General features: G+C 35.6%; 1 protein-coding gene across 15 annotated transcripts in view; it reads left to right on the top strand.

The window, feature by feature from the left end:
• Window positions 1-15,465, top strand: part of LOC138705208 (uncharacterized) — a 383,346-nt gene that overhangs the window by 8,582 nt on the left and 359,299 nt on the right. For 6 of the 15 annotated variants that reach the window (XR_011333658.1, XM_069833984.1, XM_069833988.1 and 3 more), the window contains 2 exons: window positions 7,956-8,287; window positions 12,692-12,796. The exons of 5 other annotated variants lie outside the window; for them this stretch is intronic. Coding sequence is in view for 1 of the 10 variants with exons in the window: in XM_069833989.1 (XP_069690090.1) it covers window positions 12,692-12,796 (105 nt within the window). In the remaining 9 variants the exon portion in view is untranslated. The remainder of the gene's footprint in view (window positions 1-7,955; window positions 8,288-12,691; window positions 12,797-15,465) is intronic. 4 more of the 15 variants (XR_011333659.1, XM_069833989.1, XM_069833985.1 and 1 more) reach the window with 1 other exon arrangement.

Here is a 15,465-nt window from a genome sequence, read left to right as displayed (position 1 = left end):
TGAGTTTCAACGCGAAAACGCAAGTATGAATGTCAGGACGATAGCAGTAGCTATTTCAGGTAATGGAAATTACGGGAAAACGGCTGAACGGATTTTAATAAATGGACCCTCATTTTGAAGCTTGGAACCCAAAGTTTTTCGGAAAAGTAGTAGTTTTCAGTGAAATGTCAATTTTCCTACATAATTTTCCTATTTTCCAAAATCCATCTGTTGTCAGTTTTGAGAACTAATTTTATTGAATCACGGCCGACTTGAATGAATTTCGGAACAAAACACACACTACAATAAACAATAGGCTATTACACGAAGGCCATGACCTGCAGGATTGCCGACATATTTAGAGCTCAATTCAATTTGTTATTAAAAACTGATTCTGCAGTGTATAATAATTTTCTCAGTACAGCTGTGTATTGGATATTCATATCTACGAAACTTGAGGTGATTTGATGACATTATCATTAGAAATGAAATATTATTATAGTTAATATCATGATGCATCTATTTTTCATTAATTGTACATAATATTGATGCTATATTGATGACATGAAAGTGAAACGTTTTGAGGTTATGTAAGTAAATGTAGAGAATATCTTAATTTAGATCTTCATTTCTATAATTTACTGAGTGGCTGCTATATATAACTACAAAACTTAAGATAATAATATTGTTATTAAAAATCAAATATTTTTATACTTATTAACCCAGTGGGGTTGGGTCTTTTTCATATACTTAATGGCGGTGTAGTGTAGATATTGATATGTATCATTCTCTTCAGTATTGGCTCGAGAGAGCGCAAAAATTACAGTTCCTAAGGAAAGATCAAAAGGTATTACTTACTGATAAAATAAGAGGCCTAGAAAATTTTGTAGTCTCCAGATTATTTCAGCAAGATCTCTTAGTAGAATAAAATGATTTGACGCTCTACATTTCAAGTTCTATATGCAGCAGCTATACGAAAATGCTATTGTTCGAAAGCTTAGCTAACCTGACATTTTTTTAACTTTCGCCTACAATCCACAATGACCTGAAATAGCTACTGCTATCGTCCTGACATTGATACTTGCGTTTTCGCGTTGAAACTCAAAAACTGAAGTTGGATAGGTTCAAGAAAAAGTATTTGGCCTAAAAAAATCCATTCAGAGGGAGTATGTTTCATTATTATGGAAGCAAATAACTACCAAAAAGACAAGTATTCTTTATTGAAAATAAATCTGAAAAATTTTTATTTGAACGTCTAACGAACTTAGTTTGCAGCAGCATTTGCTGCACAAGCCACTAGTAGTGTAATAAATGGAACAGGAAACAGGAACTCATGTCGAGAACTATTTATATTTTGCAATATCCTTCCACTTCATTATATTAATATTTTTGTATTTTTGAAATTGTTATCTTAGAGACAAATTGGGAAATTTATAAAAAAAAAAAAAATAGAAATTCACAATCATAGTTCATGGGAAAAGGTGAATTTAAATATTAAATTCCATACAGTGGCATAACGTTAGGGTCTGCAGGGCCTGCAAACACCATGCAAAAAAGAAAGAAAAAGTATAAAAAAAAAAAGCCAATTAATTACAGCCTGCATGGAACTGGTCAGATCATAATTCACGATGGTTTCATAGAATCGGACTATGTTGTTGAATCCAGCACAGCTTTAAACAATGCTTGCCCTGCGTCCTTGCCAACAGCCTGGTCGCATAACACATATTACACGTGGTGTGCGGCATCACTCTCAATCCTCACAAAAGAGCAGCACAAAGTTATTTTATCATAATGACAACAATGAAAATTGATACCAAAATATCATATTTTAGTTGTAGAATTGTATTTTCTTGATAAGTAGTGTATTACCCGAGTTGGTTTTACGCACATTTTTCTCTGAACGTTTAACTTTTGTTATACATTTATTCGACAACAACGGAATGGGTTTTCTGCAGAAATTGAAGTTCACGCTATTTTGAAAACTACAATTGAGCGTCTAGCAATATTTCAAAAGGAAGTTCTAGAAGCAAATTTGTCAGGGCAAGAAGAAATTTACACCTATTATTAAATGGGGTTGCAATGGAAGTAGCAGTCACGGCACATACAAACAACGCTTTGTAGAATTTTATGAAGAAAAGCATCTTTTAGATGCAGACATGTTTTTAATATCGTTAGTCCCATTGCAGCTTTATGCATCCTCTATTGGCAATAAAGAATGAAGTTTTGTGGCAAAATCCGAGGCCTTCTTCTACAAGGTTTTTGCAGGCCTATAAAATTATTAATGGCTAAAGAAACTTCCGAGGTGACAATCATGGAAGTTACTGCAATTGAACAGCAGATAAATTCCCTTGTTCCTATTCAAATACCAGTAAATGAATATGAATTAAATGTTATCCCTACACTTATAATGACAATGATTGACGGAAAAATATGCAGTACATTAACTGAAGAATCAATGCAGAAGTGCTGTTTGTGGAGCAATACCGAAAGATATGAACAACCTATATCTTTCATGTGATTATCCCGGTGATCAGTCAAATTAGAGATTCGATTTATCACCTTCATGTCTATATAAAATTTATGGGATGTCTCTTGCATATTTCTTATAGGCTACAAATTAAGAAATGGCAGGTCAGAAGCAACAACAAAGATATTTTTGCAGCTAGAAAAGAAGAAAATTTCGCTCTCAGTTAGGGCTTCTTATTGACAAGCCGAAACTTGGTGGCCCTGGACATCAAATGATGGTAATACTGCACTTAGGTTTTTTGAAAATCCACAAATTACAGCCAATATTACGGGCATTAATGAAGACCTCGTTCAGAGATTTTCTGTAATTTTATGCACCATTTCATGTGGATATTCAGTATCTACTGAGGCGTTGAAGAAGTAGGGTACACAAATGATACAGCCCACTTATATGTACAATTATATTCATGGTACTACATGCCTTCCCGCGTGCATAAAATACTGATACATGAAGGAAAGATTGCAAAGACTGTGATAGGCTACTTGCTATTGGGATGTTATCTGGAGATGCTCAAGAGGCAAGACACAAAGATTTACGAAAGTACAGGTTAGCTCACACTAGAAAGTGTCCTAGCTCATGAGAGAAACTTAGATGATGTCCTACACATGTTGTTAGTATCTTCTGATCCCATCATATCTCAGATCAATCGGCATCCAAGTCCAAGAAAATGAAAACTGTCAGTTGAGGCAATTAAAGTGCTATAACTACCAGCTGTGAGTGCTCAACTGCAAGCCCAAGATGAGGACGACACTAGCGCTGGAGAAAAAATTACATGGACCTGTCGAGAACATCCGAGTATGAAGCGTTACAGTATTATATTATATGCAAGTATATTATTATTCAATATTAACCCTCTGTATTCGAATTGTGTAATTAGGACAAGTAGAGGAGCTTTCTTTTTAAATATTGTTGATAATGGTGGTGGTAGTAGTATTTTATCCAAATATTTATTTTTATCTTTCCAACTATATTACTACTTAATGCTACAGATTATTTTGAGGAAGAACATGTTTCTTTTTTCTCAGATGTTTTAGGATGATATATCAAAGCCAGTGAAATAGATTACAGATAAATGGTACTATGTACTAAGCATGTAACTGTTTAAATAACTTAATTTTAACTTATTTTCAATCATCAAAATATTATAATGCATCAATTATTTTAAATATATAAAAATTCCTTTATCAAGACATCCGACTGCCTTTGCATTGTCTATAGAGGTCCAGAATAAAATAACAATTTTACAATCATCAGGTCTGAGAGAAGTAATAAAAAAAATCACAATGTAAATTAACAATGAAATTTAGAGATTAGGTATTATGTAAATGGTTATGCAATATTCCTTCATTACTCCAGGACAGTGGTTCCCAAATGTTTTGAAGGCGCGACCTACTTTTGGGCAAGACGTCTTTTTGCGACCACCTCTATTGAACTGGTAGGGTACTTAACCCCTTTCGAAAAATACAAATAACTTAACTGTAAAATCTAAAACCACGATAATTTTACTCGGAATTGGTGGAAACCACCCAAAGAACCAAAATAGAAAAATATAGTCCAATAATGACATGAAATATTACCTGAAGATTATTTCTAGTAGCCTACTTCGCTGTTATTTTCGAACACATACTTTGAATGGAATGAGTTTTCAAGGCCAAGATGTTAACATAATAATAGCCAGGGATAAAAATCAAAGGATTTATAAAGAAACTTGATTTCTGGTCAATGTCATATGACAAAAAGGAATGTGATGGATTTCAGTGCATTAAAGAACTCGTGGAAAATTTAGCTATGTATGATACGGCAAATACTGAGTTTTTTTTTTAATTAAGCTTGCACAATTCTAAACAATTTTTTAGTATTTTCTGGAAGACACTCAGAACAATACAACAGTTACAGATGGGTGCTAAATCCATTTTTAGACAGTTGCTTTCAACTAGCTGAAATTAAAAAAAAAGAAAGAAATTTAAATATGTACGTATCTACTGATGGACTGTTAAAACTAGGCTTTTTTTCGCAGAGTGTAGACCTATTGAGGACCGTTTTTGCAAAACTTGCTAACTGAAAAAACTAAATTTTACAGAAGAGACAAAACACTGTAGTAAGCAAATTTTTCTGCTAACTCTCACATAGGAGAAAGCAAGTTTTGAAAAAACGATCACACTTTGACACACTACAATGAAAAGAAATAATCCAATTTTACTAAGACGCCTTTAACATTATGTAGAGGCCTGCCTTATATTAACGAATCCATCAAAATCTCAATTTTGCAAATTTTGCAGTTAGCAAGTTTTACAAAAACAGTCCTCAATTATGAATCAAAAGAGTGCATGAATATCTCGAGATTGCAAAAGAATCCTTAAATTTTTTTAACATTTGCAACATCATATTTATGCAAAATAAGCTTCATCAAAACAAAGACGAGAAATTTCACTGGACTGGAAAGTGATACAGTGGATCTCCACAAATAGACACAGCAATGGTCTGTGTGTGAGACGAGGTACGAACTCTGTCTTTCTACGGAGTACTGCGGACATTGGTAAACATAAGGGCTGTACAATGTTTTTTGTGGCGTGCAGACCAAATCATAAATTATTAACGTACATAATTTTAAATATACTGTAGTATATGCAAAATATATAACAAAACAACTTCGTGATTAAGTATAATATACCACTTCTGGAGGAAAAACTTTAAATGAATCTACATACAGGGCTTTCATTTCAAAACTAGTTATTTAAATTGAATTCAATATAAAAAAAAAAAACACGTACATTTAGATATTGAGGGGGAAGCCTTAAACCAGGCTTAATTGCATTTTAGAGTTTACCTCCCACCCCCTGCCTCCCCCCACTTTGAAATTTCAGATGGCACCCCAATATTTTTATGCTTAAGTGTGAAAGAGCATTCAATTATTTATACACCTCATTCATTTGTTTTCGCATCTTTTCTATCGTCACCTGGCAACCTGGATTGTTGATTAGAGCTGAAGAGAATAAAGCTACAAAAACTTATTGAGCATTTCATGTAATAGTTGTGTTTGTGTATTAAATTATTTTAAAATTGTGTTTACCATTCAAGAGAGAACATAAATCATCCTTATTGATTAAATTGTGAAAATTACACGAAATAAGCTGTATTTTCATACTGCAATTAACAGGTAATAACAAAGCTTCTTATAATCACTACAGAATGCCTCGTATTTAGATGAATTTTGTTTTATCCCATGCACTGTTCTGATCGAAATGTCAAATTCTTGAGCAATGGCTCTGATTGATTCACCTTTTTTAAACCATTCTAATATTTGTAACTTCTGCTTCAACATAAGTACACATTTTTTGTTCCCTGCCTTGCTGCCAACGTGTACCAGTATCTGCACACTACTGCACTGGTTCAACTGGTTAGCCCTGTGCAGCGCAGGATGGGGTGCATTGACTTACCTTGTATCGTGAAGTATACAAGAGAGAGTCTATTTGTGGAGTTGCACTGTATCATATTTATCAAATACAGAGTCCAGATTTGAGAGATACTTTCTGAAAAGCAGGCATATTTGTAACATAAATAAAATTATTTTTTACTTTACTGTATAACTACTGAAACTTTTTTATGTTGACTGTTGTACATGTTTCTGAACACACATTAAGTGTATGTTAATAAGGCGTTTTTTATTTTATTTTGTCAATCGTCTCACGGCCCCCAGTTTGGGAACCATTGCTCTAGGATATTTCTTATTTCCTGTAAGTTAAAATGTTGTTGTTGTTTTATAATGCCAGGCACTTGACAATGAAGTCATTTGACCTCTTGCACTCCAATATTTGTGAAAATGGCAAGTTGTAGCCGATTTAAGTGAACACCATATTTTAACGTTTCGGTGGCTACTTCATTCACACACAACCCCCAGAATGTCTGGAGGACCACACCTGCTGTTGGTTGACGGGTCCATTGGACCTAGCTGGGAGATCTTGTTGATCACCAGCTTTCCCTCCTTAAGCCACTGGAGGACGATTTTAGTGCCATAGCAGGTCAGCACTAGGAACAGAAAAGTAGAAAGAGGAGGAAGGAAAGGGAAATGAACCCCTAGGCCTCGAATGCTCTAATCCATCGGGATCGTAGAAAGTAAGAGTTCAGTCAGAGGACTGGATAGAAAAGGGTAAAGAGGGAATTAGGTATTGGATAGAGGAAAATTATACCAAATTCAGTCATTAACTCATCAAACTGACCAGTGCTAATTGATGAGTAGCCCCTCCCTTTAGTTCAGCTCGTAAAATTATGCTTACTAATAACTGCACCACAGGAAGGTAGGGATGGGACGTTGGGTATTTGTCCAGGTTGGTTCCTTAAAGCCTTCAATGGGAAGGAATGGAATGTAACAAAGTGCTCAAGACCTGAGTGAAGGTTCTGTACAAAAGTGAGGTGCAAAACACGTCAGCTAGAGCTGGACTTGAGCTCGGGGCACTTACAGCAGAGAGGTCGGACTTTGGCGGCAAAGTGTTAACAAAGAGTCTCTCAAAAATGTAAAAATTCTGATTTGCGATAAAATTACTTTAAAGTTTATAATATGCATTCTGAATTTGTAGTAGCCACTTATAAACTAAATTTCTGACTTAGAATAAAGATATCATGATGAAATCTTCACTATAGTATTCCTAAAGGAACCGTAAATTTTTTGACATCATATTAAAAGAGAAAATGACCAAAACTCGATAGCAGATCCCCTTAAATGGAATATGACTTTTTTCCCCCCTAAATGTTGATACCAATTTCATCTGTACTCGTATAATTATCCTGTCCATTATATTTGAAATGTTTAATTATTCACATATTAATTTGTTTTGTGTCCCAAAGGTCTATAACCATGTCACTGTTATTTCCTACATGGCTTCTCTTTTTTTAGATCTTAAGCTGACTGCGTTGTACATTCTACATACCTGCGGCCAATGACATGATGCGCATGTTTAAATGTAGTCGAGCTGCAATGTGGTTGGCTACCAGAAATAATAATGACGTGGCTATAGTAATTTCATCTCTGCTTGAGTTCTTTGCCTCTGCATAGTTGTCAGAGCCAAACTTTCTGATTCGTACAAAAAAGTAGGATCGCTAGTTATTAATAATGACATACTAAAAAATATGGATTTCATTCTTTTTTGCTTGTTTGAAAGTAATGTAAGCAAAGCGGTAGGTAGGGACCAAGGTTCGGAATAAGAAAAACTGTGTTACAACTCAACAGTGATTGAATATAAAGTATCAGTGACGTTCAGTGTTTCATTTGTTTTATTTAGTATAGATGCAGTCACACTATACCTCTTTGTGTTACAAAACCATACTCGCAAGCAGGGTAGTGAGACAATTCAAATCAAATTATTCAACAAATAGAATCACTTTTGTACATTAATTCACTCAAATTATACAAATTATTATGTCAACACTGATTCTCCTAAATTCTGCATTACAGAATGGAGATTAATTAAATCATGCCATGACAGCTCATGGAGGCCCAAGACTATCACACCAACTGTTCACATGTCTCAACAGATGTAAACGATCATCCATCAGTACAGGGGTAAAATGTGGTCAACACACCTGTTAAAGTTGGCTTACAAAACCTCACAATGCTGAGTGAGCATGAATCCCACACCACTGGCCAGAATTTCGTGAGAAAATTTATTTCCCGACGAAGATTCAAACCAGCACTCTTTTCATATCACCAGTCCAAGACATGACACCTTAGACCACACAGCTATGGCATAGGACACAGAATGAAGATGCTTCACTGTTAAAAGACTTGTAAGTCTTAAATTGTGCCAATAATTTAACATAGAACAATTTAATTAATTGTTACCATAACAGATATATTCTGTAGGACCAAAAATTAATCTTTACATAGATAGAATAATTTGACGTGAATGAAAAATTATGAAAGCCCAGATAATGAAAAGATGTGGCTGCATTGTAACTTCATTAACCCTGATATACAATGTTAAGAATCTGTACACAAACAGTGAATTCACATTTAACGAAAATGAAGTTATTCGTGTAACTATTCTTCAGTTCTGAAATGTTTTCTTAGTATCACATGACAGTACAAATAAACATTAACCACCCACACTTTATTTTCACTGTGAAATCTCTCATTTGCAAGACCTGGATTTGAACGACATATCTCTTGTTTGGTATTTTGCAGATAGCACTCACTTATTTTCAAATTCTTATCATGCCACTTTTGTTGCAAAAAAGTGTATAACGTTTCTCTCATTTTTTTCAGTTTTGCATAACTATTTTATTATTAACTTTTAAACTTGCAATTCACTTTCAATGTTCGTTGCATAGCAATTGAAGGGTACACGGGAAAAACGAACAATATCACAATTCCTTTAAGGCTGATGTCGTTATCTAATTCACTGTATTACTACTAACTTTAATGTTATTTTTACCAAAAGTGGTAAAGGAGAATTAAAACCACGGATACACTCATCATTTCCTTCATTTCAAGTAGAAACACCAATAAATTTTGCAGTTATATACTGAAATAGATAATTGTCTCACCTTTAATGGAAATGTGACATTATTCGTTTTTCCCGTGTACCCTTCAATTATGAAAAGGATGAACTTATCACCAGAAGGAATAGCAAAAGGTATACTATTAAAAACACTCCCTAATATCTCACCACAGCAGTATGAAAACAAACACATACGAAGCACTAAAAGTTTGTACTGTACCTATTTCAAAATACAGTTACACGTTTCTACAAATATAACTGAATTAGTTTATAGAGTCTAAACTTATTCTGCTAAAATTAAATTACAAAGATGCACGCCATATTGATTTTTCTGCAATCTACAGAACAGTATTGGAAAAAATCCAACTGCTAAATTAGTGAATACTCATACTGCGAAATGTTATCAAAGACAAAAAGTGAGGTTAATTCACTTGAAAATATTTTACTGTTGTGTAATTTAATAAATAATGCTGTTCACTTTATAGAGCAGGTATGCTCAAAATTGTAAAAGCTCCGATTACACGGATGATGCACTGCATAACACAGACAGTGTACGGACTGGGCTCCGCAACTACATTGCAACACCGCCTGTGGCATTGCTCTTATAGCTCTCATACTCTTACAAATACGGATAATAAACTGAATTTGAAAAAGGAAAGAATATACACTGTACTATTCAGTTATTACATTGTGTATTATATTTAATATAGTTATGATATTATTATATCATAGATAATGTTATTTTCATATTCCACCATACATTGCGATCTGTTCAACATGTGGATTCTTTTCTGCAAGTAATCGGAAATCTATTTCCAACAAATTTACTGCAATGCGCAGCTGACTCGAAAGATGCTCATCTGTTAATCGGGATCTATGTTTGGATTTAGCAACTTTCATTCTCTAAAATAATTCTTCGTACACGTATGTCGAGGCAAAGGTAGCTAACATAGTGATAGAGAATATGCTAATCTTGGGATATTTAGTTTTGTTAGTTTTTTAATACTTCTATGCTTGTCAAGTCATATTCTCTGCATTTAGTTCTGAATTCTACGTTACTTTGTAAATCAATTAACTCGTCCTGGAACTGCACTCTCACGGATTGTACAAAATTTACTGTGAAAGGATTAACAAAAAGATTATTATTACTTTCCATACGTCTAAAATCACTAAATCTATGTTCTGTGAATTCAAATTTGAGTTGTTCCAGTACAGAGATATAATTAACTATATTTTGTTCAGGCACCATACATCTCTTTACAAGGGTTTTAGTGCCTTAGCTAGTTCCCAACATACTACATAACTTGCTCCTAAACATAGACTCTAAATTGTTCGACTCTCTTCAATGTTTGGCCTTTCATTAAGTGCTTTCAATTCTTGAAACTGTAATGCCTCTGAAAAATTATTTTATCATAACATATATTTTTGTTGGAATAAAATCACCACATCAACAATAATAATAATAATAATAATAATAATAATAATAATTGTAATAGACCTAACAACAGTAGGTAATAACAATGCTGCTGCTATTAATAATAGCGTTGGTATATGAATACATATTACAGAAAACAGCTTCCCTGTCACTTCGGCATGTTCTGGATGGCAGAGCACATAATGTCATTTTATGTTGCTCAGTAGTATTCCTGACAGTACCTTACAACATAGTAAACACTTTACCGAACGCAAAACAATTAATAGTCTTCCTCCCACACTGTACGGAATGGCCATTTGCTTACAGAATGTTTTGACTCTGTCATTGTCCCGCACTGTTCGTATGTTACTAAGTACTTGAACTGCCTTCCGCAGTCATCCGTCGAGCTTCGAACGAGGAACAGCACGCTCTAAATTCGAAGGTTGTGATTACAGAATATAATCGGGAGTCAGAGAATGAGCATACCTGTTATAGAGTAAAGATATCCCATGATACCAGTATTGGACATTGTATGGAGGCATGGAGGTAAAGTTCACGTTTTCTCCTTGCATGAGAAAGAATTGATGTGGTCAGTATCATGCTCTGGCCACATTTTGACCACAGAAAGAATTGGTACTCAAGTGGCTGAATGGTTAGCTTCTCTGCCTTTCACAGTAATGACCTGGGTTCGATTTCCATCTCGGGGATATAGACCTACTGTTTCCCTTCACCATTGTCATGATTTCACTAACACTCAACAATCACCCTTTCTATGAGGTACTGAGCCAGGCCTACAGAACAAATACAAAATTGCTAGAAAAATACGTTGTACGTTTGTATTTGTTGTTGTTTGGTCCACTGTCCGAAGACAGGTCTGAACCTCATAAGTGATACCAACAAGGCACTACTTATGAGGAAACTAGGTCAGGAGATAATGGGGTAGGGTGACCAGTTCCTTTCCCCATATATTATATTTAATAAATACAATTGCCACCAGCATAGCTCAGTCAGCTGAGGTGCTTGCTTGCTAATCCAAAGTTGGGTTCAGGCTTGGGTTAATTACCTGGTTGGGTTTTTCCGAGGTTTTCCCCAACCGTAAGGTGAATGTCAGGTAATCTATGGCGAATCCTCGACTTCATCTCGTCAGATACCATCTCACTATCATCAACACTAAATAACTAGTACAGCATAGTCAATTAACCAATAAAATAAATGCAATTAATTTGACAGGAGGTGAGTGTGTCCTGGAAGTTATTATAAGAAAAATTCCGCCATCCAATGGACTCGAATCCATGAGCTTCCAGTCTAAAGTCCATTGTTTTATCATATGAACTACTACAGCCCCAAATTTATGGGCTAATTTTTGCAACTTATAAGTTCCTTTAAACTGTTTCAAGGTAATGTCAGTTTTGATCATTTTTAAGTTATCAAAATCCGGGCCTTGCTTATTAGAGAGAAAAGCGGCATTTTTTTTTAAAACAAAAGCTAGACTCTTTGTTTCTACTTTACAGCGCACTAGTTTTTCATCTGAGTGACAACGCATATGTTTTGTTAAGTCATAACTCTGAACACATCCCCAACCACATTCAGTACACAGATAACGTTTTCCTCCCATGTGGGCCCTCAAATGGTTAATGAGGGTACTACGACGTCCAAAATTGTTGCCGCACACAGTACAATGGTAGGGTTTTTCGCCTGTGTGACCCCGCATGTGTTTAGTGAGCATATCACCACGACTGAAGCCCCTCCCACACACAGTACATAGATACGGTTTTTCTAGTGTGTGTATCCTCATGTGCTTTCTCAAACAGCTACCAAAACCGAACGACTCCCCACACACAGAACAACAATATGGTTTTTCACCAGTATGAGTCCGTAAGTGGCCTTGAAGCTGATGCTTTAATGTGAAAATTTTCCCACAATCATGACAAAGGAATCGCTTCCTGTCCACTTCTGGTTTAGGCTGTGTCTGTAACTCCTCTACTCTGACTTTACTCGAAATGTCTTTCGAAACGTCCTTTATGCAGTTGTCTTCCTGTAAACAAGTTTCATTAGAAGCCTTAGCTTTTTTTAAATCTTTATTTTCAGGTAGCCATCTCTTAGTAGAATTCTTTGCAGAGTTAACTGTTGTGGGCTGTACAGAATTTCCCTTCTGTCGTTTTTGAGATTCTTTTACATCTGAATTCGAATCATGTTTCTGCATCCTTGTAACATTTCTACTATATTTTCTTCCAGAAAATTGCATGTCAGTTTTCATTTTAAATTTTCCCACCACAGGAACATGGATCCTCTTCTTTGTGCCAGTGTTTCCATTTGAGTTCGTTCCAGCTGGAAGACTGGACCAAAGACCTTCGGTGCTTTTCAAAAAGCCATCTTCTTCAGGTAATCTGTCACAGAGAAAATCAAGTTAAGTAGGCCTAGAATATAAAGGGTGGTTCACATAAAAGGTTACAAGCCAATATCTCTTAAATGGATCAATAAAACTAAATGCTGATTTTTTTCAATCTTTATAACAGCAAGAGACCTTTCAAAAAATTACATTGCAAACTTTTCAGTGTTTACTCTTCATGAGGAATTCGGGAGGGGGAGGAGGGTAAGTTTAGAATTTCAAATGAAATTACTATAATTTTTGGAAATTCTGATTTTTCTTTTTTTATTATGTAACTTTCATCCAAAATATTTTCCTCCACAGTACAGTAGAATATTGAGAAGTACAGTATTAGGCATTTGAAATTTCGAACGCATACTAGGTAAAAGTACGAAAGAAGTAAAAATTTCAGAGATTTCATTTTACGTCACTTCATTAAGTGCTCAAAATAATAGTGGTGGTGGTGGTGGTGGTGGCAGCATCAATAGTAATAATACTTACTTACTTACTGGCTTTTAAGGAACCCGGAGGTTCATTGCCGCCCTCACATAAGCCCGCCATTGGTCCCTATCCTGAGCAAGATTAATCCAGTCTCTACCATCATATCCCACCTCCCTCAAATCCATTTTAATATTATCTTCCCACCTATGTCTCGGCCTCCCCAAAGGTCTTTTTCCCTCCGGCCTCCCAACTAACACTATATGCATTTCTGGATTCACTCATACGTGCTACATGTCCTGCCCATCTCAAACATCTGGATTTTATGTTCCTAATTATGTCAGGTGAAAAATACAATGCGTGCAGCTCTGCATTGTGTAACTTTCTCCATTCTGCTGTAACTTCATCCCTCTTAGCCCCAAATATTTTCCTAAGAACCTTATTCTCAAACACCCTTAATCTCTGTTCCTCTCTCAAAGTGAGAGTCCAAGTTTCACAACCATACAGAACAACCGGTAATATAACTGTTTTATAAATTCTAACTTTCAGATTTTTTGACAGAAGACTAGATGACAAAAGCTTCTCAACCGAATCATAACACGCATTTCCCATATTTATTCTGCGTTTAATTTCCTCCCGAGTGTCATTTATATTTGTTACTGTTGCTCCAAGATATTTGAATTTTTCCACCTCTTCGAAAGATAAATCTCCAATTTTTATATTTCCATTTCGTACAATATTCTGGTCACGAGACATAATCATATACTTAGTCTTTTCGGGATTTACTTCCAAACCTATCGCTTTACTTGCTTCAACTAGAATTTCCGCGTTTTCCCTAATCGTTTGTGGATTTTCTCCTAGGATATTCACGTCATCCTCATAGACAGGAAGCTGATGTAACCCATTCAACTCCAAACCCTGTCTATTATCCTGAACTTTCCTAATGGTCAATAATAATAATAATAATAATAATGACTTACATTAACATCTAAATACTTATTAATAAAATTTTATTAAGGTTTTTTGTAATATTTGACAACATTTATATCTTCTTTGGTTGTAGGTGCTGTAGGCATGACTTTTTGTTTTATGTACCTCATAAAAAATAATCAAGTAAGCAGGCTGGCCATGTGACAGGTCCAGCACTTCCAATTTATATGTAATCTAACTTCTTATTTAACAGTTCATGCATACATCTTGCAAAATGTGGTGAGGCATCATTCGCTTTTCACGTGACTTAGTTCATACGTCTCTTATTCTTTGTGGCTACAACATTTTGTTTAGGAGCATGTAATATTTAACTAACAACGATTGAGTCATATTACAACTAGGGGCTAGGCAATGTTGCTTAAGCACAAATGACTCCTGTTGTTCCAGGAGGTTAAAAAGCTGCGACCTCCATGAAAAGGGGTATAGTAACGCATTTCTGTTACATTGAGAGATAAGAGTGGTTAACTTTATCGTACCATTTAAAATTCTAAAGTAAACCTCCTTGGGGGTGAAGGGGAGCACACTGTGCCGTTTTATTTCGGCACGTCTTTCTTTTCCTTTCTATTTCTTTTACATTTTTCTATCTTTATACTTTTCTCTGTTAGTTTTAATTATTCTAACTCTTCATAGATGGCTTGTAGTTTTTTCCTTTCTGATCTAGTTCTTCTTACTTCTCGTAGATGACTTCTTTCCTCTCACCTTTCTGTTTTCCCGTAGTCTATGGTGTTCTTTCTTGTAATCTGTGATGAGTTGAAAACGAGGGCCTAGCCTATGGCTGGCGAGTGATTGGTTGATTCCCTGGGGAGAATTAGTATTTATTGCTGATTGGTTGATACCCTGGGGAGAATTTAGTGTTTTTCATTACGTTATCCGATTGATTAAGATAGAGACGCCGTTTGGTATTTCGCCTGTGAAGCGAGTTGTTCGGGCTAGTGGCGTCAGTACGCTAGAGGGATGGCTTGGAGGTAGAACGTGTGTTGTGAAGGGCACGAGCTCCTATGTAGGCCGGGGATCGAACCGGGTTCGATAAGTCTACTAGTAGCTGCGTAGTCCAACGTGTTATGGGAACCTGCAAGTGTATCGCAGAGGTTGCAGCAGTGGCGTCAGTACGCTAGAGGGATGGCTTGGAGGTAGAACGTGTGTTGTGAAGGGCACGAGCTCCTATGTAGGCTGGGGATCGAACTGGGTTCGATAAGTCTACTAGTAGCTGCGTAGTCCAACGTGTTGTGGGATCCTGCGAGTGTATTGCAGAAGA

The sequence above is a fragment of the Periplaneta americana genome, chromosome 8 (genome assembly GCF_040183065.1).
Source record: "Periplaneta americana isolate PAMFEO1 chromosome 8, P.americana_PAMFEO1_priV1, whole genome shotgun sequence".
Taxonomy (NCBI): Eukaryota; Metazoa; Arthropoda; class Insecta; order Blattodea; family Blattidae; genus Periplaneta; species Periplaneta americana.
The sequence above is the reverse complement of the archived record's forward strand: the minus strand, read 5'-3'. Positions and strand labels throughout refer to the sequence as shown.